General features: G+C 37.8%; 1 protein-coding gene across 10 annotated transcripts in view; it reads left to right on the forward strand.

Moving 5' to 3' along the window:
• The window catches only part of ANKS1B (ankyrin repeat and sterile alpha motif domain containing 1B), a gene marked incomplete at its 5' end in the record, with an annotated part of 1156737 nt that overhangs the window by 256619 nt on the left and 873080 nt on the right, over positions 1-27038 (forward strand). Inside the window, one exon of one of the 10 annotated variants that reach the window (XM_079937802.1) lies at positions 515-864. The exons of the other annotated variants lie outside the window; for them this stretch is intronic. Coding sequence (XP_079793928.1) covers positions 790-864 — 75 coding nt within the window. Of the gene's footprint in view, positions 1-514; positions 865-27038 lie in introns of those variants that run through there. 10 annotated transcript variants of the gene reach the window in all.

Consider the following 27038-nt stretch of genomic DNA (forward strand, 5'->3'; position numbering starts at 1 on the left):
TCAGGTTGCTTTGGGTCTGTATGGCTCTACAGGTACTCATGCAAATAAACTGAAATACAAACAGGAGCTACGGGAAGCAATTCTTACTTGCATTGTACTTTCAGATCTTATTAGATGTTGACAGAAAGGACCAGAGATCTATTCTCTCTTATGACAGTGAAGAGTATGAAAGGACCCCTCTTTGTGAGAGAGGTGACTTTTGCTATTGAGGCATTATAAAGAAAGAAAAATTGGCTCTTAGTTTTTCTTTTTATGACATGCCTTACCTAACCCATTCCCTAACAAAATACGCATATACACAGATACATCGACTTGAGATCTCAGGCAAGCAAGGCTTGGCTTGGATTTATTACCTAGTCTGTTTTTTTGTCTAGTAAAATTTAGCGAAGCAGAGTTGTACTAGGGGCGGAGCGGGGCGGGCGCGCAGCTGTTAGCACGAGACCGGTAGCGCTCGAGCGCATGCGCGCCCAGTTATCGCGAGACAGCACACGACTGTTAGTGCGTGACCCTTAGCGTGTGGTGGTTAGAGGTCCCGTTCCGCCAGCAGTGAGGCGCGCAGTGGTTCTCACCGCTGAGAGTGTGGTGAGAGGAGGAGGATACCGGCCTTTTCCCTGGGGCCCTCCAGACCTTCCGGCCTCGGTGTCGGCGTGTGAGCTGGGGGACCGGGGACAGGCTGAGGGCTGTGTCCTGCAGAGCTCCAGAGCCCTTGCCGCGGCTGCCCACTGGCCGGGCCCAGCCCTTGAAGCAGCAGCGAACGTCTCTCCCATCCCCGGGGACCTTTGTGACCTAATGGTGGTGGCAGCGTCCATGGGTCCCAGTCCATGGAGACCTCGGCAACTGGAGTATACGGACACTGCCATTAAGGTAACAGCTTCAACCAGCTTTAGTCTCTCTGTTAAGGTTTCAAAACTTGGTACCCCTAGGAGGTGGCCAGAGGTCAGGGTTAAGTTGCAAGGACATCGCACATCATTACTTCAGGTCCACCTCTGAGGTCTGGGCTGTTGTCAAAGGGCAATTGTGAGCAGCGAACTAACCTGACTGGTATTTGCTACAACATGTATTCCTATCAATCCTATACAAATGGTTCTCTCCAGGTTAAGTGAAAAGCCCGAGGGCCGGCTGGGTCCTGGGCACCTGCTCCCTCAGTGTTGATGCTTGGGCAGGGTCAGGGGACCTGGCCCTGAGGGGGCTGTCAGCTGAGATCTGCCGCTTCAGTGGGCCTGGGCACTGGCAGGAGGACCCAAACTGGACGAGTGCTCCTGGGCAGGGTAACCGGCCTGCTCCTGGAGCCCCTCCTCTTAGCCAGGGCCTGGACCTCGGAGGGCAAAAGTCAAGCCTTGGGACCTTGCCCTTTCTGGTCAGAAGAGAATAACATTTGTTTTGGTGGAGGTTTACAGGAATATGGTGACCTGACCTCAAGAACAAAGGATCTGACAAGAAGTTTACAACAACCAACCACGCCCCTCCCCCACCTTTCCTATAAAAGGGCTTTGCTGAAAGCTTCTGGAAGTTTGGGGTTTTTAAGACATGAGCCACCCGTCTCCTTGCGGGGCCCTGTAACAAACCTTTCTCTCCAAACTCTGACATTTTGGTATTGTTTGGCCTCACTGTGCACCGGGCATACAGACTTACAGTCCTTTCTTTAATTGTCCCTGGAGGGATGGACCCTAAGGCTTTTGTTGCACCAGGGAATTATCTGTTTCTTGATCGTTTTATCTTCAGTTTTCTTCCAGTTAGTGAACTGCAAATATCCCATCATTGACAAAGAATGCTGGCCTAAAGTCACAAGGCAGTCTGGTGAAATGACAGTCTTTATGGTACAATGTCAACATCATGAATAAAATGCTCCCCCCATTGTGGTAATGACTCAAATTCCTACTGGATGAAGTTAATAGTAGTTGTCTCTATAGTAGCCTGAGCTGGAATATTATTAGATCTCACTTGAATCAGCTTTAGAAAGTGAATTCCATAATAGAGAAAAATGCACCAGTCCCACTATGGAAAATCCATTGCGTTAATCTCAGTTCAATTAAAGGTATAAGACTACATCTGAGATGGAGTGAGAATTCAGGCTTGGTAGTAGACTCCATTTTATAGGGAGAAATGATACCATGAGTTTTCTGTGCCTAGGTAAGAGGGAGGGTCAGAACAGTGAAACAGGAACCCAGAAGTGGGAAACACTGTTTACTTAGAGTTGTGTATTGTGATGTCATCAGTACATGGAGTCTGACACATAGTTATGCAGCCATTGTGAGCCACTGCTATTGTCAGCTTGTTTGCTGTGTGATGATACTACTTAAATTTCTCTTATCTCATCCTTTTTTGGCAGGGGGTGGGAGTGGGAGGAGAACCTCTTCTGAAAGAACCATTGTTGTTATCTTGACTCTTGACCTCTTTTGTATCTCTTATGCTGAAAGGACCATTATGGATTTACAGAGTTCAAAAAATGTAGGTTTGAATTTTAGCTATACCACTTGCTAGTTGGCAAACTTGGGAAAGTTACCTAATTCTCTCTGGGTATTATTTTCCTCTTCTTTTAATACCTACATTACCTGTTGTTGTGAGCCTCAATTTACTTAACATTAAAATTTGTAATGCCTGTATCTTTGTGACTGAGACATAGTACCCATTTAATACAAGTTAGTTTCTTCTCCTCTATACATCCCACACACCTTTAAATATAGTTACACCCTCAGGTGTCAGAGCAACTGCTTCAAAATCTGCTCAAAGTATTTTGGATTAAAATTGCCTGATGCTTACTGATGTATTTTCCAGTACTTACAGTTTTTATTAAAATATTTCTTGCATAGAGTTTATAGGTATCATTGGAATCCTTCAACTGTTCACCTCTAATATGTTTTTTGTTTTTATTTCATTTATTTTATTTTTATTGTATGTATATAAATAATGTTTTTAAAAAATTTTATACAGCAGGTTTTTATTAGTTATCCTTTTTTTTTTTTTTTTTTTTTTTTTTTTTTTGTGGTACGCGGGCCTCTCACTGCTGTGGCCTCTCCTGTTGCGGAGCACAGGCTCTGCATGCGCAGGCTCAGTGGCCATGGCCCACGGGCCCCGGCACTCCGCGGCATGTGGGATCTTCCCAGACCAGGGCACAAACCCGTGTCCCCTGAATTGGCAGGTGGACTCTCAACCACTGCGCCACCAGGGAAGCCCTTAGTTATCCATTTTATATATATTAGTGTATACATGTCAATCCCAATCTCCCAATTCATCACACCACCCCCCAACCCCGGCCACTTTTCCCCCTTGGTGTCCATACGTTTGTTCTCTGCATCTGTGTCTCTATTTCTGCCCTGCAAACCGGTTCATCTATACCATTTTTCTAGGTTCCACATATATGCGTTAATATATGATATTTGTCTTTCTCTTTCTGACTTTCTTCACTTTGTATGACAGTCTCTAGATCCATCCACGTCTCTACATATAACCCAATTTCGTTCCTTTTTATGGCTAATACTCCATTGTATATATGTACCGCATCTTCTTTATCCATTCATCTGTCGATGGGCACTTAGGTTGCTTCCATGACCTGGCTATTGTAAATAGTGCTGCAGTGAACATTGGGGTGCATGTGTCTTTTTGAATTATGGTTTTCTCTGGGTATATGCCAGTAGTGGGATTGCTGGGTCATATGGTAATTCTATTTTATGTTTTTTAAGGAACCTCCTTACTGTTCTCCATAGTGGCTTTTATCAATTTACATTCCCACCAACAGTGCAAGAGGGTTTCCTTTTCTCCACACCCTCTTCAGCATTTGTCGTTTGTAGATTTTCTGATGATGCCCATTCTAACTGGTGTGAGGTGATACCTCATTGTAGTTTTGATTTGCATTTCGCTAATATTACTAATGTTGAGCAGCTTTTCATGTGCTTCTTCCTGGCCATCTGTATGTCTTCTTTGGAGACATGTCTATTTAGGTCTTCCTCCATTATTTGATTGGGTTGTTTGTTTCCTTATTATTGAGCTGCATGAACTGTTTATATATTTTGGAGACTAATCCTTTGTCCGTTGATTCATTTGCAACTATGTTCTCTCATTCTGACGGTTGTCTTTTCATCTTGTTTGTAGTTTCCTTTGCTTTGCAAAAGCTTTTAAGTTTCATTAGATCCCATTTGTTTATTTTTGTTTTTATTTACATTTCTCTACGAGGTAGGTCAAAAAGCATCTTGCTGTGATTTATGTCATAGAGTGTGCTGCCTATTTTTTCCTCTAAGAGTTTTATAGTGTCTGGCCTTACACTTAGGTCTTTAATCCATTTTGAATTTATTTTTGTGTATGGTGTTAGGGAGTGTTCTAATTTCATTCTTTTACATGTAAGCTGTCCAATTTTCCCAGCACCACTTATTGAAGAGGCTGTCTTTTCTCCATTGTATATTCTTGCCTCCTTTATCAAAGATCAAAGATCTTTATCAAAGATCAGGTAACCATATGTGCATGGGTTTATCTCTGGGCTTTCTATCCTATTCCGTTGATCTATATTTCTGTTTTTGTGCCAGTACCATACTGTCTTGATTACTGTAGCTTTGTAGTATAGTCTGAAGTCAGGGAGTCTGATTCCTCTAGCTCCGTTTTTCTTTCTCAAGATTGCTTTGGCTATTCGGGGTCTTTTGTGTCTCCATACAAATTTTAAGATTTTTTGTTCCAGCTATGTAAAAAATGCCATTGGTAATTTGATAGGGATTGCATTGAATCTGTAGATTTCTTTGGGTAGTATAGTCATTTTCACAGTATTGATTCTTCCAGTCAAAGAACATGGTATATCTCTCCATCTGTTTGTATCATCTTTAATTTCTTTCATCAGTGTCTTATAGTTTTCTGCATACAGGTCTTTTGTCTCTCTAGGCAGGTTTATTCCTAAGTATTTTATTCTTTTTGTTGCAGTGGTAAATGGGAGTGCTTCCTTAGCTTCTCTTTAAGATATTTCATCATTAATGTATAGGAGTGCAAGAGATTTCTGTGCATTAACTTTGTATCCTGCAACTTTACCAAATTCATTGATTAGCTCTAGTAGTTTTCTGGTAGCATCTTTAGGATTCTCTATGTATAGTATCATGTCATCTGGAAACAGTGACAGTTTACTTCTTCTTTTCCAATTTCGTATTCCTTTTATGTCTTTTTTGTCTCTGATTGCCGTGGCCAGGACTTCCAAAACTATGTTGAATGATAGTGGCGAAGTGGACATCCTTGTCTTGTTCCTGATCTTAGAGGAAATGCTTTCAGTTTTTCACCATTGAGAATGATGTTTGCTGTGGGTTTGTCTTATATGGCCTTTATTATGTTGATGTAGCTTCCCACTATGCCCACTTTCTGGAGAGTTTTTATCATAAATGGGTGTTGAATTTTGTCAAAAGCTTTTTCTGCATCTATTGAAATGATCATATGTTTTTTATTCTTTAATTTGTTAATATGGTGTATCACACTGTTTGATTTGCATATATTGAAGAATCCATGCATCCCTGGGATAAATCCCACTTGATATTGGTGTATGATCCTTTTAATGCGTTGTTGGATTCTGTTTGCTAGTATTTTGTTGAGGGTTTTTGCATCTATATTCTTCAGTGATATTGGTCTGTAATTTTCTTTTTTTTGTAGTGTCTTTGTCTGGTTTTGGTATCAGGGTGATGGTGGCCTCATAGAATGAGTTTGGGTGTGTGTTCATTCCTCTGCAATTGTTTGGAAGTGTTTGAGAAGGATTGGTGTTAGCTCCTCTGTAAATGTTTTATAGAATTCACTTGTGAAGCCATCTGGTCCTGGACTTTTGTTTGTTGGAAGATTTTAAATCACAGTTTCAATTTCATTACTTGTGCTTGGTCTGTTCATATTTTGTATTTCTTCCTGGTTCAGTCCTGTAAAGTTATACCTTTGTAAGAATTTGTTCATTTCTTCCAGGTTGTCCATTTTATTGGCATAGAGTTGCTTGTAGTAGTCTCTTAGGATGCTTTGTATTTCTGTGGTGTCTGTTGTAACTTCTCCTTTTTCATTTCTAATTTTATTGATTTGAGTCCTCTCCCTCTTTTTCTTGATGAGTCTGGATAATGGTTTATCAATTTTGTTTATCTTCTCAAAGAACCAGGTTTTAGTTTTATTGATCTTTGCTATTGTCTTTGTTTCTATTTCATTTATTTCTGCTCTGATCTTTATGATAATTTACATTGTTTTAAGCTACCTAATTTTTGGTAATTTTTGTCAGCAGCAGAGTAAAGTAGTACAAGATCTACATGGTGCCTGGTGAGAAAAATTTAAGCCTGTATTAGCCCTCAATACAATGTTAAATAAGAATAATATGTGTTTAGTTATGCTTTATTCGTGACTTGAGGTCATTAAATAGAGGCTTCCATGCTGATGTGGTCTGTCATTTCCAACCCCTTTTCACCATCTTTATTATGAGACCTTCTAGATAGCAATGCTGCTGTTGTCAAATTTCCAATTTTTCTTATGAGTCCCACTCCATTGAATCTAGCTTGCAAGCATCATTTTATGATAGAGACAGCTTGTCCAATTTTGACAGCTTCAAGAAACTGGGTGCTGAAAGATTCAGACCCCCATGTTAACCTTTACATCACTCACGGAAATTTTGATAAGTGACAGTCTGTCTCAGTGATTGCCCATTCAGCTCATAGTTCTTCAGGTGAATGAATCATAGCTGTATGTGGGTTCTCTTTTGAAAGTTTTCCCACACATTCACAGAATCCCTGAGTCAGTGTGATAAGACATTTAAATAACAAATAACTACAGTTTTTCTTTAACAATGTAATTATGATAATTCTAAAGCAAGAAAGTGTCTGAGAGCTGGTAGGTGGAGAGTCAAATGGCTACTGCTGCCTACCTAGTTGTCACATAATTTTTTCTGCTTCTATAATTCTAGTTCCCTGGTGCCCTTCCTTCCTTTACAATAATGCATGCTCTATAAGCTTCACCATTTTGCCACCCACACATCACCTTTTATTCTAGATTAAAAGCAAAGGAAATTTCCTTTTCATTTACCCAGAAACCAGAGTTTATTAAATATTTTATGTGTTAGAATTATAGTGTATACTTTTTGGAGGGTCAAAAACTTGATTATTTTTTATAGTTATGTTTTATTAAATAGAAGATTTCTGTTAGTGTGTTACCTTTTATGACTTTTCCTTCTAAAACAATGAAGTGAATATTACTTTACCTTTTGGGTGACATTTGATTGATGCTGCTAAAATAGTAACTTGTTTAAATTCTTTAGTATTTGGGAGATAATTTTATGATTCCTGATGACTGGATGATGTAGCTCAGAATGCAGTCAGCTGCAGTTGTCATGCTGATCCTTGGGTGTAGCAGTAGCAACTTATGAGGCTGAATGACACAAAAAGGCCAGAGGCTGGGCCTTCACAATTAGGTTTTCTACCTCTGTGACAAGCAAAAGAGAGCAATCTTTGTTTTACAACACTCAAGAGTCGATGAGGTTCTAGTCATGGTCTCTTCTGGTTAGGTTTATATTAATCTGGTAATATTACCACAGATTTAGTGGATTAAAGCAAAAATTTATTATCTTACAGTTTTTGTGTCTTAGGAATCCAAGCCTGGGTCCTCTGCTTTAGGGTCCTCTGCATTAGGGTCTCTCACAAGGCTGTAATCAAGGTGTCATCCAGGGCTGGAGTCTCATCTCTGACTCAAATGGGGAAGGATCCACTTCCAAAGTGTGCATATTTGTTGGCAGGATTTGGCTCCTTGTGGTTTGTCAGCTGAGAGTGTGAGTTCCTTGCTGGCTGCCCTCAGTTCCTTGACTAAGGGGCTCAGTTTGGAGGCTTCTCTGTTTCTTGCCACATGGACCTATTCATAGGACAGGTTACTTCATCAAAGCCAGAAAGGGAGATTGTCAAAAGAGAGAATCTGCTACCAAAAGAGAAGTTACAGTCTTATGTAACATAACCTGGGAGGTGACATCCTACCACCTTTGCCATATTCTGTTGGTCCGAAGCAAATCATAGGTCATGCCTATACTTAAGGGAATGGGATTACACAAGGGCATGAATACCACAAGGCAGGGTTAGTTGGGGGTCATCTTAGAGTCTGTTTGCCACAGATCCCCAACACAGAAGGAAATTATAGGGGATTACTGAGTATTCCATTTTGTAACTTCCATTTTGTAACTTACCCAAGAGTATTCATGAGTAAGAATTGACACTATATTTAGGCAAGTTATATAACAACATATGAAAAGGAATAATAATGTTAACCATACCTGATATGTGGTGGGGACGCAATGAATGTTTGATGAATAAAACTTACGGTATATTTGCAAATCCATTTATACATAAAGAGCTTTCACTGACATTCTTTTACTTCTTCCTGTCAACAGCTCTGTGAGGGAGATAAGGCAGGCATTCGTATGTTAGAGAAGTAGAAAATCATGGTTACAATACTAGTTACTACTAAAGGTAGGATCCAAATTTAGTGCCCTTTCTTCCAACATTTTTCCCCTGGGTTATTTGGAAATGTGAGGAGGCTGCCATGATATTCTAGTGGACTCCAGCCAGGCTGGATTTCTCAAGCCCTTTCTGCCATAGCAGTTACACTTCTGTCTTTTAGTTTTAGTCAGTATTATAAGTTTTAAAGGATATGATTAAAAGTGTCAAATAAGACACAGACGTAGAGAATGGACTTGAGGACACGGGGAGGGGAAGGGTAAGCTGGGACGAAGTGAGAGAGTGGCATGGACTTATATATACACTACCAAATGTAAAATAGATAGCTAGTGAGAAGCAGCTGCGTAGCACAGGGAGATCAACTCCGTGCTCTGTGACCACCTACAGGGGTGGAATAGGGAGGGTGGGAGAGAGACAAAAGAGGGAGGAGATATGGGGATATATGTATATGTATAACTGATTCACTTTGTTAGAAAGCAGAAACTAAGACACCATTGTAAAGCAATTACACTCCAATAAAGTTGTTAAAAAAAGTGTCAAATATTTCTATAAAGTTTAGTTATTAAAAACGGCAATCTCCTGCCCATCTTCCTCTCATCCCCCGACCACTTTCATCTTTTTTTTTTAATTTTAGGATTTTTATTTTTTTATACAGCAGGTTCTTTTTAGTTATCATTTTATACATATTAGTGTATATATGTCAATCCCAATCTCTCAATTCATCACGCCACCACTCCCGCCCCCCCCCCCCACTACTTTCCCCCCTTGGTGTCCATACGCTTGTTCTCTGCATCTGTGTCTCCATTTCTGCCCTGCAAACCAGTTCATCTGTACCATTTTTCTAGGTTCCACATATATGCGTTAATAGATGGTATTTGTTTTCTCTTTCTGACTTCACTTTTTATGACAGTCTCTAGGTCCATCCACGTCTCTACAAATGACCCAATTTCGTTCCTTTTTATAGCTGGGTAATATTCCATTGTATATACGTACCACATCTTCTTTATGCATTCGTCTGTCGATAGGCATTTAGGTTGTTTCCATGACCTGGCTATTGTAAATAGTGGTACAGTGAACATTGGGATGCATGTGTCTTTTTTAATTATGGTTTTCTCTGTGTATATGTCCAGTGTTGGGATTGCTGGGTCATATGGTAATTCTATTTTTTGTTTTTTAAGGAACCTCCGTTCTGTTCTCCATAGTGGCTGTATCAATTTACATTCCTACCAACAGTGCAAGAGGGTTTTCCCTTTTCTCCACACCCTCTCCAGCATTTGTCATTTGTAGATGTTCTACTGATGCCCATTCTAACTGGTGTGAGGTGATACTCATTGTAGTTTTGATTTGCAATCCTCTAATATTAGTGATGTTGAGCAGCTTTTAATGTGCTTCTTGGCCATCTGTATTTCTTCTTTAGAGAAATGTCTATTTAGGTCTTCTGCAAGTTTTTTGATTGGGTTGTTTGTTTCTTTAATATTGAGCTGCATGAGCTCTTTATATATTTTGGAGATTAATCCTTTGTCCATTGATTCGTTTGCAAATATTTTCTCCCATTTGAGGGTTGTCTTTTCCTCTTGTTTGAAGTTTCCTTTGCTTTGCAAAAGCTTTGAAGTTTCATTAGGTCCATTTCTTTATTTTTGTTTTAATTTCCATTACTGTAGGGGGTGGATCAAAAAAGATCTTGCTGTGATTTATGTCAAAGGTTGTTTATCCTATGTTTTCCTCTAAGAGTTTTATAGTGTCCAGTCTTACATTTAGGTCTTTAATCCATTTTGAGTTTATTTTTGTGTATGGTGTTAGGGAGTGTTCTAATTTCATTCTTTTACATGTAGCTGTCCAGTTTTCCCAGCACCACTTATTGAAGAGACTGTCTTTTCTCCATTGTATATTCTTGCCTCCTTTGTCATAGTTGACCATCGGTGCATGGGTTTATCTCTGGGCTTTCTATCCTGTTACATTGATCTATATTTCTGTTTTTGTGCCAGTACCATATTCTCTTCATTACCATTGCTTTGTACTATAGTCTGAAGTCAGGGAGTCTGATTCCACCAGCTCTGGTTTTTTCCCTCAAGACTACTTTGGCTATTCGGGGTCTTTTGTGTCTCCATACAAATTTTAAGATTTTTTGTTCTAGTTATGTAAAAAATGCCATTGGTAATTTGATAGGGGTTGCATTGAATCTGTAGATTGCTTTGGGTAGTATAGTCATTTTCACAATATTGATTCTTCCAGTCCAAGAACATGGCATATCTGTCCATCTGTTTGTAACCTTTAATTTCTTTCATCAGTGTCTTATAGTTTTCTGCATACAGGTCTTTTGTCTCCCTAGGTAGGTTTATTCCTAGGTATTTTATTCTTTTTGTTGCAAAGGTAAATGGTAATATTTCCTTAATTTCTCTTTAAGATTTTTCATCATTAGTGAATAGGAGTGCAAGAGATTTCTGTGCATTAACTTTGTATCCTGCAACTTTACCAGATTCATTGATTAGCTCTAGTAGTTTTCTGGTAGCATCTTTAGGATTCTCTATGTATAGTATCATGTCATCTGGAAACAGTGACAGTTTACTTCTTCTTTTCCAATTTCGTATTCCTTTTATTTCTTTTTCATCTCTGATTGCCGTGGCCAGGACTTCCAAAACTATGTTGACTGATAGTGGCAAAGTGGACATCCTTGTCTTGTTCCTGATCTTAGAGGAAATGCTTTCAGGTTTTCACCATTGAGAATGATGTTTGCTGTGGGTTTGTCATATATGACCTTTATTATGTTGAGTTAGCTTCCCTCTATGCCATCTTTCTGGAGAGTTTTTATCATAAATGGGTGTTGAACTTTGTCAGAAGTTTTCTCTGCATCTATTGAGATGATCATATGGTTTTTATTCTTCAGTTTGTTAATATGGTGTATCACATTGATTGATTTGCATATATTGAAGAATCCTTGCGTCCCTGGGATAAATCCCATTTGATATTGGTGTATGATCCTTTTAATGTGTTGTTGGATTCTGTTTGCTAGTATTTTGTTGAGGATTTTTGCATCTATGTTCATCAGTGTTATTGGTCTGTAATTTTCTTTTCTTGTAGTGCCTTTTTCTGGTTTTGGTATCAGGGTGATGGAGGCCTCATAGAATGAGTTTGGGAGTGTTCCTTCCTCTGCAATTGTTTGGAAGAGTTTGAGAAGTATGGGTGTTAGCTATTCTCTAAATGTTTGTTAAAATTCACCTGTGAAGCCATCTGGTCCTGGACTTTTGTTTGTTGGAAGATTTTAAACAGTTTCAATTTCATTACTTGTGCTTGGTCTGTTCATATTTTATTTTTCTTCCTATTTCAGTCTTGGAAGGTTATACCTTTGTAAGAATTTGTTCATTTCTTCCAGGTTGTCCATTTTATTGGCATAGAGTTGCTTGTAGTAGTCTCTTAGGATGGTTTGTATTTCTGTGGTGTCTGCTTTATCTTTTCCTTTTTCACTTCTGATTTTATTGATTTGAGTCCTCTTCCTCTTTTTCTTGTTGAGTCTGGCTAAAGCTTTATCAATTTTATCTTCTCAAGGAACCAGGTTTTAGTTTTATTGATCTTTGCTGTTGTTTTCTTTGTTTCTATTTCATTTATTTCTGCTCTAATATTTATGATTTCTGTCCTTCTACTAACTTTGGGTTTTGTTTGTTCTTCTTTCTCTAGCTCCTTTTGGTGTAAGGTTAGATTGTTTATTTGAGAGTTTTCTTGTTTCTTCAGGTAAGCTTGTATTGCTATAAACTTCCCTCCTAGAACTGGTTTTGCTGCATCCCATAGGTTTTGGATCATCGTATTTTCATTTTCATTTGTCTCTAGGTATCTTTTGATTTCCTCTTTGGTTTCTTTAGGGATCTTATGGTTATTTAGTAGCGTAGTGTTTAGCCTCCATGTGTTTGTGTTTTTTATGTTTTTTTTCTCTGTAATTGATTTCTAATCTCAGTGTTGTGGTCAGAAAAGATGTTTGATATGATTTCAGTTTTCTTAAAGTTACCGAGGCTTGATTTGTGACCCAAGATGTGATCTATCCTGGAGAATGTTCCATGTGCACTTGAGAAGAAAGTGTAATCTGCTGTTTCTGGATGGAATGTCCTATAAATATCAATTAAATCTCTCCGGTCTATTGTGTCATTTAAAGCTTGTGTTTCCTTATTAATTTTCTGTTTTGATCATCTGTCAGTTGGTGTAAGTGACATGTTAAAGTCCCTTAGTATTTTTGTGTTACTGTCGATTTCCTCTTTTATAGCTGTTGGCAGTTGCCTTATGTATTGAGGTGGTCCTATATTGGGTGCTATATATTTATGATTGTTCTATCTTCTTGGATTGATCCCTTGACCATTATGTAGTGTCATTCCTTGTCTCTTGTAACATTCCTTATTTTAAAGTCTATTTTTTCCGATATGAGTATTGCTTTTCCAGCTTTCTTTTGATTTCTGTTTGCTTGGAATATCCTTTTCTATTCCCTCACTTTCAGTCTGTATGTGTCCCTAGGTCTGAAGTGGGTCTCTTATAGATAGGCATATATATGGGTCTTGTTTTTGCCTGTGTCTTTTGGGTGGAGCATTTAATCTATTCACGTTTAAGGTAACTATCAATATGTATGTTTCTGTTACCATTTTCTTAATTGTTATGGGTTTGTTTTTATAGGTCCTTTTCTTCTCTTGTGTTTCCCACTTAGAGAAGTTCCTTTAGCATTTGTTATAGAGCTGGTTTGGTGGTGCTGCATTCTCTTAGCTTTTGCTTGTCTGTAAAGCTTTTGATTTCTCCGTCGAATCTGAATGAGATCCTTGCTGGGTAGAGTAATCTTGCTTGTAGGTTCTTCCCTTTCATCACTTTAAATATATCATGCCACTTCCTTCTGGCTTGTAGAGTTTCTGCTGAGAAATCAGCTGTTAACCTTATGGGAGTTCTCTTGTATATTATTATTTTTTTCCCTTATTGCTTTCACTAATTTTTCTTTGTCTTTAATTCTTGTCATTTTGATTACTGTGTGTCTCGGTGTGTTTCTCCTGCCTGGGAATCTCTGCGCTTCCTGGACTTGGGTGGCTATTTCCTTTCCCATGTTGGGGAAGTTTTTGACTATAATCTCTTCAGATATTTTCTTGGGTCCTTTCTCTCTCTCTTCTCCTTCTGTGACCCCTATAATGCGAATGTTGTTGTGTTTCATGTTGTTCCAGAAGTCCCTTAGGCTGTCTTCATTTCTTTTCATTCTTTTTTCTTTATTCTGTTCCGTGGCAGTGAATTCCACCATTCTGTCTTCCTGGTCACTTATCCGTTCTTCTGCCTCAGTTATTCTGGTATTGATTCCTTCTAGTGTAGTTTTCATTTCAGTTATTGTATTGTTCATCTCTGTTTGTTTGTTCTTGAATTCTTCTAGGTGTTTATCCTTTAATTCTTGTAGGTCTTTGTTAAACATTTCTTGCATCTTCTCGACCTTTGCCTCCATTCTTTTTCCGAGGTCCTGGATGGTCTTCACTCTCATTATTCTGAATTCTTTTTCTGGAAGTTTACCTATCTCCACTTCAGTTAGTTGTTTTTGTGGGGCTTTATCTTGTTCCTTCATCTGGTACATAGCCCGCTGCCTTTTCATCTTGTCTATCTTTCTGAGAATGTGGGTTTTGTTCCACAGGCCGCAGGATTGTAGTTTCTTGCTTCTGCAAGAAGATTGTAGGATTGTAGTTCTTGCTTCTGCTGTCTGCCCTCTGGTGGATGAGGCTATCTAAGGGGCTTGTGCAAGTTTCCTGATGGAAGAGACTGGTGGTGGGTAGAGCTGGGTGTTACTCTGGTTGGCAGAGCTCAGTGATACTTTAATCTGCTTGTCTGCTGATGGGTGGGGCTGGGTTCCCTTCGTGTTGGTTGTTTGGCCTGAGGTGACCCAACACTGCAGCCTATCCGGCTCCTTGGTGGGGCTCGTGGTGGACTCTGGGAGGACTCACGCCAAGGAGTACTTCCCAGAACTTCTGCTACCAGTGTCCTTGTCCTCACGGTGAGCCACAGCCACCCCCCACCTCTGCAGCAGACCCTCCAACACTAGCAGGTAGGTCTGGTTCAGTCTCCTATGGGGTCACTGCTCCTTCCCCTGGGTCCTGATGCACACACTACTTTGTGTGTGCCCTCCAAGAATGGAGTCTCTTTTTCCCCCAGTCCTGTCAAAGTCCTGCAATCAAATCCCTTGTAGCCTTCAAAGTCTGATTCTCTATGAATTCCTCCTCCCGTTGCCAGACCCCCAGATTTGGAAGCCTGAAGTGGGGCTCAGAACCTTCACTCCAGTGGGTGGACTTATGTGGTGTAATTATATTCCAGTTTATGAGTCACCCACCCAGCAGTTATGGGAATTGATTTTATTGTGATTGCACCCGTCCTACCATCTCATTGTGGCTTCTTCTTTGTCTTTGGCTGTGGGGTATCTTTTTTGGTGAGTTCCAGTGTCTTCCTGTCAATGATTATTCAGCAGTTCATTGTGATTCCGGTGCTCTCACAAGAGGGAGTGAGCGCACATCATTCTACTCTGCCATCTTGAACCAATCCACTTTCATTTTTTTATTTGAATATCTTAGTATTTATCCTTTTGTTCTAACCTGTTTGTTTTGCTACTTAGATTTTCAGTTTTGGATAGTATCTGTTGACTTACTGCTATGGAATGTGAGGATTCATCTCCCTCCCTACACATCACACAAGCACACATATGTATGTACACATGTGTCCCATTACTGTCTCTCCAATATGTTAATTGCATAATTTGAGTAAGATCAGTCTTCTCCATTTACTTGATTATGTTTGTTGACAAACATTATAGTGTTTACTGACCTATATATTAAAATCTGATTCCTTTTCCAATTTTTTGTTTTCCCTCTAGTAAATAATTGTCTTTTTTTCATTGTGATTAATTTTCTATGTATATATAGTCAATACAACTCTAAGCTCATATCTTCTCAACATATGTAGACCTTTCAGGTATTTTATACATCTTATATCTCTGAAGAATGTCACCCAAGCCTTTCTATTTGCTCAAATCTGGACTGTTCACCTTCTACTCCTTCTGCATAGGTATCAACCTCAGAGCTGTCTTCACCATCGACTGTCCAGGGAATCCTCTCACCTCTCTCCTGTGTTGGATTCCTTCTTTCTATATCTCATGCCTTCTCTTGTTTTGATGGAGCATATTTCCAATAATTTCCTGAAAATATCTTAATCTGTCCTCACCCCTGATTGATATTTAGACTTGGTATACAATTCTAGAGTTGGAAATAAATTTTCTTGAGAAATTTAAAGCAGTTATCACATTGTCTTCTAGATACCACTGTGAGCTTTCCTTTAGGTTGATCCAATTGAGCTGTTTTGTTGGGGAAACTTTGATGTCAGTATCTTTAGTTCTTTTCTCTTGAGATAGACATAAATCCTAGAAGATGGCTCTTTCAAGCTCCTAATGGGAAGTTCTTAGGGCCACTTAGGGTTCAGGGATGTCAGCATTCAGTATGCCTCTGTTTTCTTGTCACTCTATTGTCGGTTTGTTATCCTACCCTAAACTGTGACTGGTTTAGGCAATTATTTTACTCTCCCCAGAGAATAAACTTTCAGTCTTTTGCAAGATTGAGGGAGAGAGAGTCATAGGGCTATAAAGAGTAGGGATAGCATATGGAAATCTGACTGCTGTTTAAATATACTTTCAGATAGTACTTCAGTTTTTGCCTTTTTCTTCACCTCTTCTTCTAGACATATCTGGTATGAAATTCATGGACTTTTGTGGTATCATAGTGTTGATTCTTCATTTTTCCTTTGACCTGCTTTGAATTGTTTTCTCAGGTCTATTTAGTCATTCATCATGTATCCACTTTACAGCTTCCAGAATTTTGTTACTCTAGTTTCCTCTCTTGTTCTGCTTGTCTTTGTGTTTGTGCCATTACAAATACATTTCTGTCATTTGAATGGCATTTTGGGAGGAAAGGAAAGTAGGCGTGTGTGTGTGTGTTTCAATCTGCCATTTTTCCATCAAGTCCTTGGAAATGTCCTCTGATTTGAAGGGATATCAGAGATGTAGTACCCTTCTAGAGATTTAACTGGAGAGCTACCAGACAGCTTTTTATTTCCCAGTTTCTTGGCCTGGCTTAGGAATACCAGTACTAAGCTGGAGAACCTCATTTCCTGATGAGAGGAAGCAGAATGGGAATATAATTTTGCTTTATTTAGAAATGGGCACAGTTTCTGTTAAAATATATATTTTTTAATATATTTATTTATATTTATATATTAGTACCTATTGTATGCCCAGTAACAGGGAAGCAAGTGTAGGAATGTTGAAGTGTCTTGTCTTGGGTAAGTTAGTTCTCCCTGGGGAAACTCATCTCATTCTATTTTTAATCTAAGCCAAATACTGCGCTTGTTCCATATGAGCATCCCAATCATCCCTCCTTACTGCCTTCTCAGTAACTATGCAGGGGAAAAATGCCTCCATCTGCCTGTGGAGAGAGGAAGCCAAATGATCTCTCCCACATTATCCCATAGAGGACTTTCCTTACTGTTTTATGCATCCCAGCCTCCAACCCACCTGTCAGAGAATTGGGCTCATTATGTTCCTACTTTCTGTTCTTATTTACACATCTGTTTTGATATTATTTAGCTTCTATTTAGGAACAAGTTATAAACTTTGGGTCTAAAGCAAAGTCAAGCTTGAAATGAACTTCTAAAGGCCCAAATTGTATCACTGTTTTTTTAGTAATCATATGATTCTTTTTGAATCACTGTCCCTTATAATTTAAACGTTAATATAAATATGCCAAATATAATGGCTCTTATACAGAGATTGATCACAGAAATAATAATACATAATACCTTATGCCCCAAACCAGCTTAGAAATATTTCTGTTTTAGATTTCCTATTCAATTTATCAAACTTTTTTGGTGTGTTTACACTATGCCAGGCTTTGTTAGTTACTGGGGATGCAAAGATGTGGTCTCATGGACCTTAAGAGTAGTGAGGAGACACATCTGTAAAGGAATCGTTTTAAGACAGGATTGTGAGATAAATATACAAATATGTCTTGGAAGTAGAGTACCAAACAGGGAATCTTCCAGGGGAGGAGAGCAGAGTTCAGAATGACTTCACAAAGATGGTGACTGAGCTGAGTTTAAATGAAGAAGAGGATTTTGACATGTGAACAAGGAGGGAGGGGTGGGCAGAGCACATGTAAAGACATGAGGCATGAAACAGAATAATATGTTTTGGGAATACTGAAGCATAAACGGAGATGCCCTAACACATAGTGGATACCAGTCGAAATACACAAACATTTTGAGAAGAGCAGTGGATGCCAGTTAGTTAATTCAGTTTTTTTTTTAAAAAATCCTAAGCACTTTGAACACATTATACATGCTGTTAAATTTACTATTACAAATAATCAACTGTAATCTTACACGTCAAAGCATCTGTTAGCTTTTGTTATATAATATACTGCCATAAACTTCATAGCCTAAAACAACAACCATTTTTAAGCTTACTATCTGCAGTTTGTCCCTTAGACTGGGATCAGCTGGGTAGTTCTTTCTGGTGTGGGCTGGCTTGAATGATGATCTTGGCTGGCCTTGTTTATGTGACTGTAGCCAACTGGTGTATCAGCTGGGGCTGCCAAATTAGTGATGGCCTCAGTTGTGTAGGGATGCCTACGGTCACTCTCATATGGTCTTGTGCCCTCCAGCAGGTTAGCCAGGGATGGCTCATATTGCAGGCTCAGGTCTTGAGAGCGAGGATGAGTTAAAGCCTTCAAGAGACCTGGGACTCACACAAGATTGCTTTGAGCATAGATTTTGGCCGAAACATGTTCCAAGGCTAACCCACACTCAAGGGGTAGAGAAATAGATTCCACCTGTTGATGACAGTAGCTCCAAAGAACTGTGACCACTTTTGTAACCTATCACAGCCCATCAGTAAATTTGTTAAGTTAGTGGACATCTATGGCCTTTGTCTGTAGAGTCATAGGAACTTCTCACAACCTTATCTCCCACTCCCTTGGAATCATCAACCTCTATACCTGACTTAGGATGACCAACCAGCCTGGTTTGCCCTTGGACTGTTCAGGTTTTAGCACGGAAAGTTCTGTGTCCCCGGAAACCCCTTAGCTCCAAATAAACCAGGACATTTGGTCACCTTATACCTCTTCAACAATGGTAAATTTCAGATTGGCCTAATTCACGTCAGGCCAATCAGAATTATTTTCAGAGCGTTTAAAAGTGGAATTGAGAGAGAGAGAGAGAGAGAGAGAGAGAGAGTCCGTGTTTCTTTCTGATCCCTGAAGAAACTTTGAGATGTAAAACTTAAAACTTTGTTGGTTATGTTTTTTTATGTTTTGGAGAAAGACAATGAACCGTAAGAGAGAATGAATCTAAACTGCAAAAAGCAGCAGCAGCATTTCTGTTGAATTCATTGTTACTGAGGCTCATCTGCATCCTGTTGCTTAATCCTTCCCTGGATTCTGAGAGATAAGTTCTGGTTTATGATTAAGCTAGTTTGAGTTAGATTTCTGTCACTTGCAACCCCAAAGTGTCCTCTGTTGGTGTCTGGAAGTGGGGGTATAACTGAAAGGTCCTGAAATATGGAATAGGTAAAGTGGGTCAGGAGCCGGGTTAGGATGCCTGTGTCCCAGGTTGAGAAACTAGCAGTTCTTGAAATGTGGTAACAAAGTTCAACTGTAATAGATTGTTTCTTAGGACTGAGACCACATACTAACCAAAGCTGAATTTTGTAGGAAATACTCAGAACAGTAGAGTCTTTAGGCTTCTTGCATTCCTCATAGATATTGTAAGTAAGTGATAAGTACCAGTTTAGCAGATAGGGAGTAGAAGATTGCTCTGTAGTCATTAGGTGAAGCTCTTACTGCTTCAAGCCAATGATCTGAGCCTGTGAAGGGCAGGTTTTACTGAACTGCAGAAGATAAATTCTCTAGCATACTCCGAAGTTAGTTTCTGATTAGGAGTTGTGGATCCTGGCAATTAGAATGGTAATATCTCAGAAATACCAGGAATATCAGGACTTTGGGGTCCTCTAAGTTCATTTTAAGCACTTTGTTGAAGGTACTCTGCCTGATCATGGGGTGCCTCCTTTTGTGAAATGTCCCTCTTGGAGGAGGGACAACACAATAGAAAAATTACAACATTAAAAAGTCTAACATCTAACAGTATTTTAACATTTAAAAATATCTTCTGTACAAGCTTTGGTAAACTCAAAATACATTAAAAAATTAAGCACGAATTACTTAGTCAGAAGGCTTAACCCTCTAAGCTCAAAATAATTCTGTTATATCAATTTCTTATTTACTAAAGATTGGGGGAAAAAACCTTTAAGTTTTATTTTAAGGCAGCTAAATTTATAATCCATATTTAAAAGGTGCTTTCAGGGTTAGAATAATCATATGCAGGAAAATGCAAACAGCTTATTTTAAATATGCTTGAAGGAGAAGATTTCACTGAATTAAATCTTCAGGATACATTTATCAGCGCCTACACCTGTTTGTTGAAATTAAAATGGAATAATTTTGTCAAAATTCTTTCATTTTACTATTTTATGTTTCAGTTACTTGCATTGATGAATATACATTCTCTCCCCCAAAGCATAAAATCCTTAGCTAGTATTACCAATTATTTACATTTTGCATCTTTTAACAAGTAAAGGGATTTGACCAGAAGTTATAGGATATTTAAAACTGCAGTACAAGAGGGACCCGTCCTTCAATGTTTATCAGGCTATTACTTCCATTCCGTCAGTCACCATTTATTGTTCAACCACTGTGCTTCATTCTGAAATGTTATCACCGTCACGTATTACTTAAAGGCTTCTTGATTGCTGGGCTAAGGACTAAGAGCCTGAAAAGGCATATTTTTTACTCTCCAGGATTTTATAGTTTAAGAAAGGCAACACTGAAGAAACAGAGAAGAGCAAAACTGGATGAATACATGAATTAAATAAATAACTAAAATGTTTATCAAAAGAATCAGTTGTTTGAGAGGTAGATTCCTGGGTACTTCGGTTTTAGAAAGAAAAAACATATGGGATGGTTACCTCTCTTCTATTAAAGAGAGAAGGGGCAGAATTTGAAGATTGTGTATATATGTTATGCGTGTGTATGTGTGTGCACTCATGTGTGTCCATGGTGAAGGGGGGACATTGATGCATTTCCAAGTATAGGATGAAACTTGGAGGAATCACCAGCACATTGCCTCTGTTGAATAAATTTGAATGAATGAACAAATGAGTGAATGAATAAACTTTGAAGGATAAACAAGTCTGCTTCAGACAGTCAAAAGAACACACAAAGGTAGTAAGGGAAAAACCAAACTATATAAGGTAGCCCAGTGTATTCTGATAAAATGCTTCCGGGCAGAAAATGCATATCTGGGGATCTATCGAATAGTGGGAAACCATCTTAAGGCCTTAAAGCAAGAAATAGAAGATCATTTATTATACAGGCATATCTCATTTTATTGCACTTCACTTTATTGTACTTTGCAGTTACTGCCTTTTTTTACAAGTTGAAGGTTTGTGATTACCCTGCATTGAGCAAGTCTATTGGTGCCATTTTTCCAACAACACTTGCTCACTTTGTGTCTCCCTGTCTCATTTTGGTAATTCTCACAAAATTTCAAACCCTCCACCAGCAAAAAGACTACAGATCGTTGAAGGCTCAGATGATAGCTAGCATTTTTTTTAGTGTTAAAGTGTTTTTAAATTAAAATATGTACAGTTTTTAGACATAAGGTTAATTTTTATATGCACTGGGGAACCAAAAAAAAAATTTGTGTGACTCACTTTTAATGCAATATTCACTGTATTGCAGTGGTCTATACCTGAACCCATAGTATCTCCAAGGTGTGCCTGTATTCCAGAAGTAGTCATATTTAGCTGAGACATTAAGAATCAAACATAAAAAAGAGGGAAAAGAATTTTTCAAGAAGGGAACAGCATGTCTCACCAACAGGTGAGAGAATGTTAGGTTTGTGAGACTGAGGCTTAAATAGATAATGAAGGAGCTTAATGCAGGGTTGGGGTTGAGGAAGCAGTGAGAAATTGGAGAGAGAAGTAGTGGCTGTGGAAGGCCTTGGGAAACTGATAAAGAATTGAGACTTAGTTTGAAGGCACTGGGAAGGCAGTGTCGGTTATAAAGCATGATCACATTGGAATTTTAGTTTTCAATAAGTAATCTGTAGGGCAAATTTCTGAGAAACTGTGTGAATATACTACCCCCCAATATCCTACCCTCCAATGGTTTTAGCATTCGTTACCATCAGATATTCACTGATGATAATTTTATCAATTATATAATAGCAAAATTTCATAAATGACAATGTAAACTTGTCATTTTATATTTCCATTATTCTTATTTCTATTTATTAGTATTATTTATATTTTTCTTCATCTGTCTATTCTCTCTATTTATTTGGACTAATGAATTCTCTTCTAAATCAGTTTATTATAACCAGTTCCTGTCATTATCCATTTTGATATTCAAATTGTCCCTCATTTGTCCTTTGACATGTCTCCATCAGTTGTGAGTACCTTCTTTCTGGAACAGTAAAATGTTTCAGAGTCTCTCTGAACTTTCGCTACCTCAGCTCTGAAATCATCAATTTTTCTAGGGAGGTCATTAATAATGAAAGTAATATTTAAAAATATTTAGAAACCAAAGCCTGGGCTCTAAGTATACTTATTACTTGCTATAGGATATTAATTGCTTTTAGGCCCTTTCAGTGATAAAGCTAGGAAGCATATTTTTTTTTTAAAAATCATGAGTTCATACTGATACCTCTAAATCTAATACTGGAAGGTTTTTCTTCTTCATCCCTCAATTATATTTGTATTTCCTTTCACAGTGGGAATCCTGGTTCCCAACAACATCAATATAACAGCCTATTTACTCAGTTCTAACACATGAACGTGTGCTTGTGCTTATGGGACACACACACACACACACACACACACACACACACACTCTTAGCATTACTACACCAATACCACCAACACCACCAAATCTATCAAGTAAAATTCAAGATTTATTTGCAGTTACTTTTGTCCTTAGAATAGTATTTCCACAAGGGTGGAAACAGCATTGTGTTCAAAATCGTTTTCATTTTCTTTCACATAGTTATGTAACTATTTGAATTAGGTTCATATGTTTTTATTTGTAGTAAAATTTAGGGATTTGCAACCCATTCTTGCTGATTTGATTTTGTTTTTTTGACTACATAAAACATTAATATGGTCCAGAAGTTGAAACTATGTAAATGGGTATTTTCAGAGATATCCTACCCCTTTTCTATACCTTCTACTCTTCTAGCAACTCCCTGTAGGGAACCTATTTTTTTCCTGGCTTATCCTTTCTATATTTATTTCCTCCCTTTTTTCTTAATCAAAAGCATACTATGTATATTTTTACATGTAGATTTTTAAAAAACTACTGTAAGACCTAGCAATTCTACTCCTGGGTATATATCTGAAAAAAATGAAAACACTAATTTGAAAAGATATATGCACCCCAATGTTCATAGCAGCATTATTTACAGTTGTCAAGATATGGAAGCAACCTAAGTGTCCATCAACAGATGAATGGATAAAGAAGATGTAGTATATATATACAATGGGGTACTACGCAGCCATAAAAAAGAATGAAATTTTGCCATTTGCAGCAACATGGATAGACTTGGAGGGTATTATGCTAAGTGAAATAAGTCAGACAGAGAAAGACAAATACTATTCTAATATAGTGATATCATATTCACATCTGATATCACTTATATGTGGGATCTAAAAAATAAAACAAACTGATGAATATAACAAAAAAGAAACAGACTCACAGATATTGAGGACAAACTAGAGGTTACCAGTGGGGAGAGGGAAGAGCAGAGGAGCAAGATAGGGGTAGGGGATTAAGAGGTAAAAACTACTATGTATAAAATAAATAAGCTACAAGGATATATTTTACAACACAGGGAATATAGCCAGTATTTTATAATAAATATAAATTGAGGTAGCCTTTAAAAATTGTGACTCACTATGTTGTATACCTAAAACATATACAATATTGTACATCAACTATACCTCAATTTTTAAAAAGTGCACTAGATGAGATTAATATCAAATAGGATTGAAGCAGAGAAGATCAGTGAACTTGAAGACATAGCAGTAGAAACTAAAATGAAGAACAGAGAAAAAAAAGACAAAAAAATGACCACAGCATCATTGAGCTGTGAGGCAGCTTCAAGCAGCTAAGGTACATGTAATTGATGTCCAAGAAAAATTAGTTGAGAAAATAGTGTTTAAAAATTTTCAAATCCAAGAAGCTCAATAAAGCATAAGCAGAATAAACTTAAAGAAAGCCACACCAAGCAATATTCAAATAAAATTACTGAAAACCAGTTATGAAAAGAAAAATCCTAAATGCATCCAGAGAAAAAAGTCACATTACTCAGAGATGTACAATGATAAGAATGAAAGAATTCTTGTCACAAACTGTGTGAGCCAGAAGTGATGAAATGACATCTTTAAAGCATTAAGAGAAAAAGCTGTCAACTGAGAATTCTATTCTCAGTGAAATATCTTTCAGAAATGAAGGTGAAATAAAAACGTTGAGGTGAACAAATGCAGAGAGAATTCTCTGTCAACATACCTCAACCATAGGAACGATTAAAGGAAGTTCTTTAGGCAGAAGGCAAAATGGTATCAGATGGAAATTTTGATCCACCAAAAAATGAAAAGCTCCAGAATGATAAATATGTGGGTAAATGTAAAAGGCAATTGTCTCATTGTTTTCTAATTTCATTAAAATATAGTTGACTGTTTAAAGCAAAGATAATAACAATGTATTATGTGCTTTATAACATATGTAGAATTAAAGTATATGCTAATCTGATTCTTTTTTCTTTGTAAATAACCTGCTTTTGTTTTTCTCTAGAAAGTGATAAAACTTTCTGTTTGATTTTAGAGTAAAAATTTTGTCAGGTTATCTTTAAGTATGTGTAATTTTTTATTAATCCTTCTTGGGAACTAGTAAGCTCCTTTTATCTGAACATAACTTCAGATCAGGGAGGTTTTCTTTTATTATTTCTTTGACTATTACATCTTCATTTGTTTTTATCCCATTATTTACAAATATATAATTGCTGAATTTGTACTTGATGCCTATTTGAGTTTCTTTTTCTTTTAAAAACTGTGTTGTCTCCACTTGATTTTCTATAACATTAAATAGCTTTTCTTCAGTGACTTTTTCATTTTCACATTCTTGACTGAATTTTAAGGTGTAAGGTCCATTTATTCTGGAGATGTCTTGTTTGTTCTGGAGACTCTTTTTACATATTCTAATTTTATATCTCTAGGAAATCACAATACCTTTTCTTCATTTTTGTTCCCCTGTGTACTCCATTATTTTTAATTCTACTGTCTTGTTAATTATCATTTTTTCCCCCTGTGTACTCCATTATTTTTAATTCTACTATCTTGTTAATTATCTAAGTCTCCTCCTTTTAACTTGCTATGTTACCTGAAATGACCTGTTTATCCTTCTCTGCTTATTCATATTATTGGGTATGGGATCCTTCAACACCTGTACTGCTCAACCTTTTGGAGTCTCTTAGAAAGTGGTAATTAAAAAACAGTGACAGGGCTTTCCTGGTGGCACAGTGGTTGGGAGTCCGCCTGCCGATGCAGGGGACACGGGTTCGTGCCCCGGTCTGGGAGGATCCCACGTGCCGCGGAGTGGCTGGGCCCGTGAGCCATGGCCGCTGGGCCTGCGCGTCTGGAGCCTGTGCTCCGCGGCGGGAGAGGCCGCAGCAGTGAGAGGCCTGCGTACCGCAAAAAAAAAAACCAAAAAAAACCAAAACAGTGACAAAAGGGTAAGATTTACCCTCAAACTGCTTTTAGTTGAATTTAGCTTACAAAGTGAGATCTCTTTATTTTTTGGTACAGTCAAGGATAGATTGTACTTAGCCCAGTACTGCAGTTCCTCTCCAGTGAAAAGTAACATTTGGCCTTTCTTAATGAACAGGAAGAAATTCTCTTCTAACCTGGAGATATCCATGAATCTGTAACATTTGTTCCAAGTTTTGGGGGAGAGGGAAGTCTAGAAGAGGCTACTGGCCTCTCTGACTTCTGGCCAGTAAATGTCAGGGCAGAACTGTATTTTCTTTTTAGAACTTGAGATACCAGGTGATTCCAGGTTCTTCTCCAGCCTGCAGAGTAGACTTCACTTCTTTTTGAGGTTGAGTAGCCCCACCAGGGACCTAGGAAGGAGAAGGAATGGAGACCATGGACAGGCTGCCTTCTTCCCAGATTCATATTTCTCAACTCTCCAACAGAAATTAGGTTCTGTCTTATTTGGTTGTCTCTGGATAGGTATATCATAGAATACTAATGGAACATGCCAAATATATCCCCTTTTTGAAGTGTTCTATTTTTCCCAAGATAGGGTTGTTTTAGAGGGTAATTTTTAAATAAACTTTTTTCTTTGGTGTATCTATTAAAAAAATGGAGAGTTTATTCAGAGTAACATAAGCTGCTGGGGATTTGACTGGGTAATTTTGAACCCCAGTAGGAGTTAACTGCAATTCAACAGCGTTCTCAGCAGGAGATTATTTTACTTTAAAGTCTTAGCAGTTTCAGAAGAGAATCTGATTTAAGATACTTTATGGAAAACATTTGGAAATTATTTCCCACTGGTGCAGTTTTAAATACAGTAATCATACTCAACCCCCCAGTCTCCACTAAATTATGTATTATTTAGGCTATATTATTGGTTGCTTTGTTGAACAGCCTTAAGGGTAAAAAACATTTCTGAAGGGCAATTGATACTGCTTTTAAGACCTTACTCAATACCAATTTTATGATAGTGTATGGCTCTCCTGACTACATCTCTTTCTAGCAGGGACTGGAGACAAAGATGAGGCCAGAAACTAATAGGCCATGAAACATGTAGGAGAGAAAAGATTTTTGGAGTAATGTATCCTTAGAAAGAAACTAAAGATTCACTTTTATAGGCCTTTCTAAATATTTTGGAAACTTTTTAAAAAATGTCTTAAAATTATTTTTTAATAGGTGTCATTAATCTGAACACATGCGATATTGAATTTGCTTTGATTCATTTGGCATATATGTTAATGAGAATAAAGATATACACTTAAATTCTTCTTGTGTGTTCTACTGTGTCTTATAACACATTCTCCTTCTCCCTACACCTCTCCATTTTGAAAATGAAATTGTGTCATTTTATAATTCTACATTTATAGAATAATAGTCTTAAGGCTCTTCGGTATTTGCCAATAGTAAGTACTACATTTTCCCGTTTCTTTTCCAGATTTTGCCTTCAGCGTAGCTGTATGGCACTTTGAAATGGAGGTATATTTAGTAATCATGTTATCTTAACATTTCTAGAAGCAAAAAGCCTAAAAAGAAATGAGAACCAAAGAGTACATTTTATAAGCTCAAGTTAGAAAAGACTCTTATCTGAATCCTTCAAATTAATGCAGTTTGTTTTATTTGTCTTAATAAACATAATGGAATTGTCCTAAATTATTTTTAAAATGGAAATTGTGAGGATAAGGTATGAAAATTATGAAATTTGCTTAAATTCTTAGGATTGC

This window comes from Stenella coeruleoalba, assembly GCF_951394435.1.
Source record: "Stenella coeruleoalba genome assembly, chromosome: 11".
Taxonomy (NCBI): Eukaryota; Metazoa; Chordata; class Mammalia; order Artiodactyla; family Delphinidae; genus Stenella; species Stenella coeruleoalba.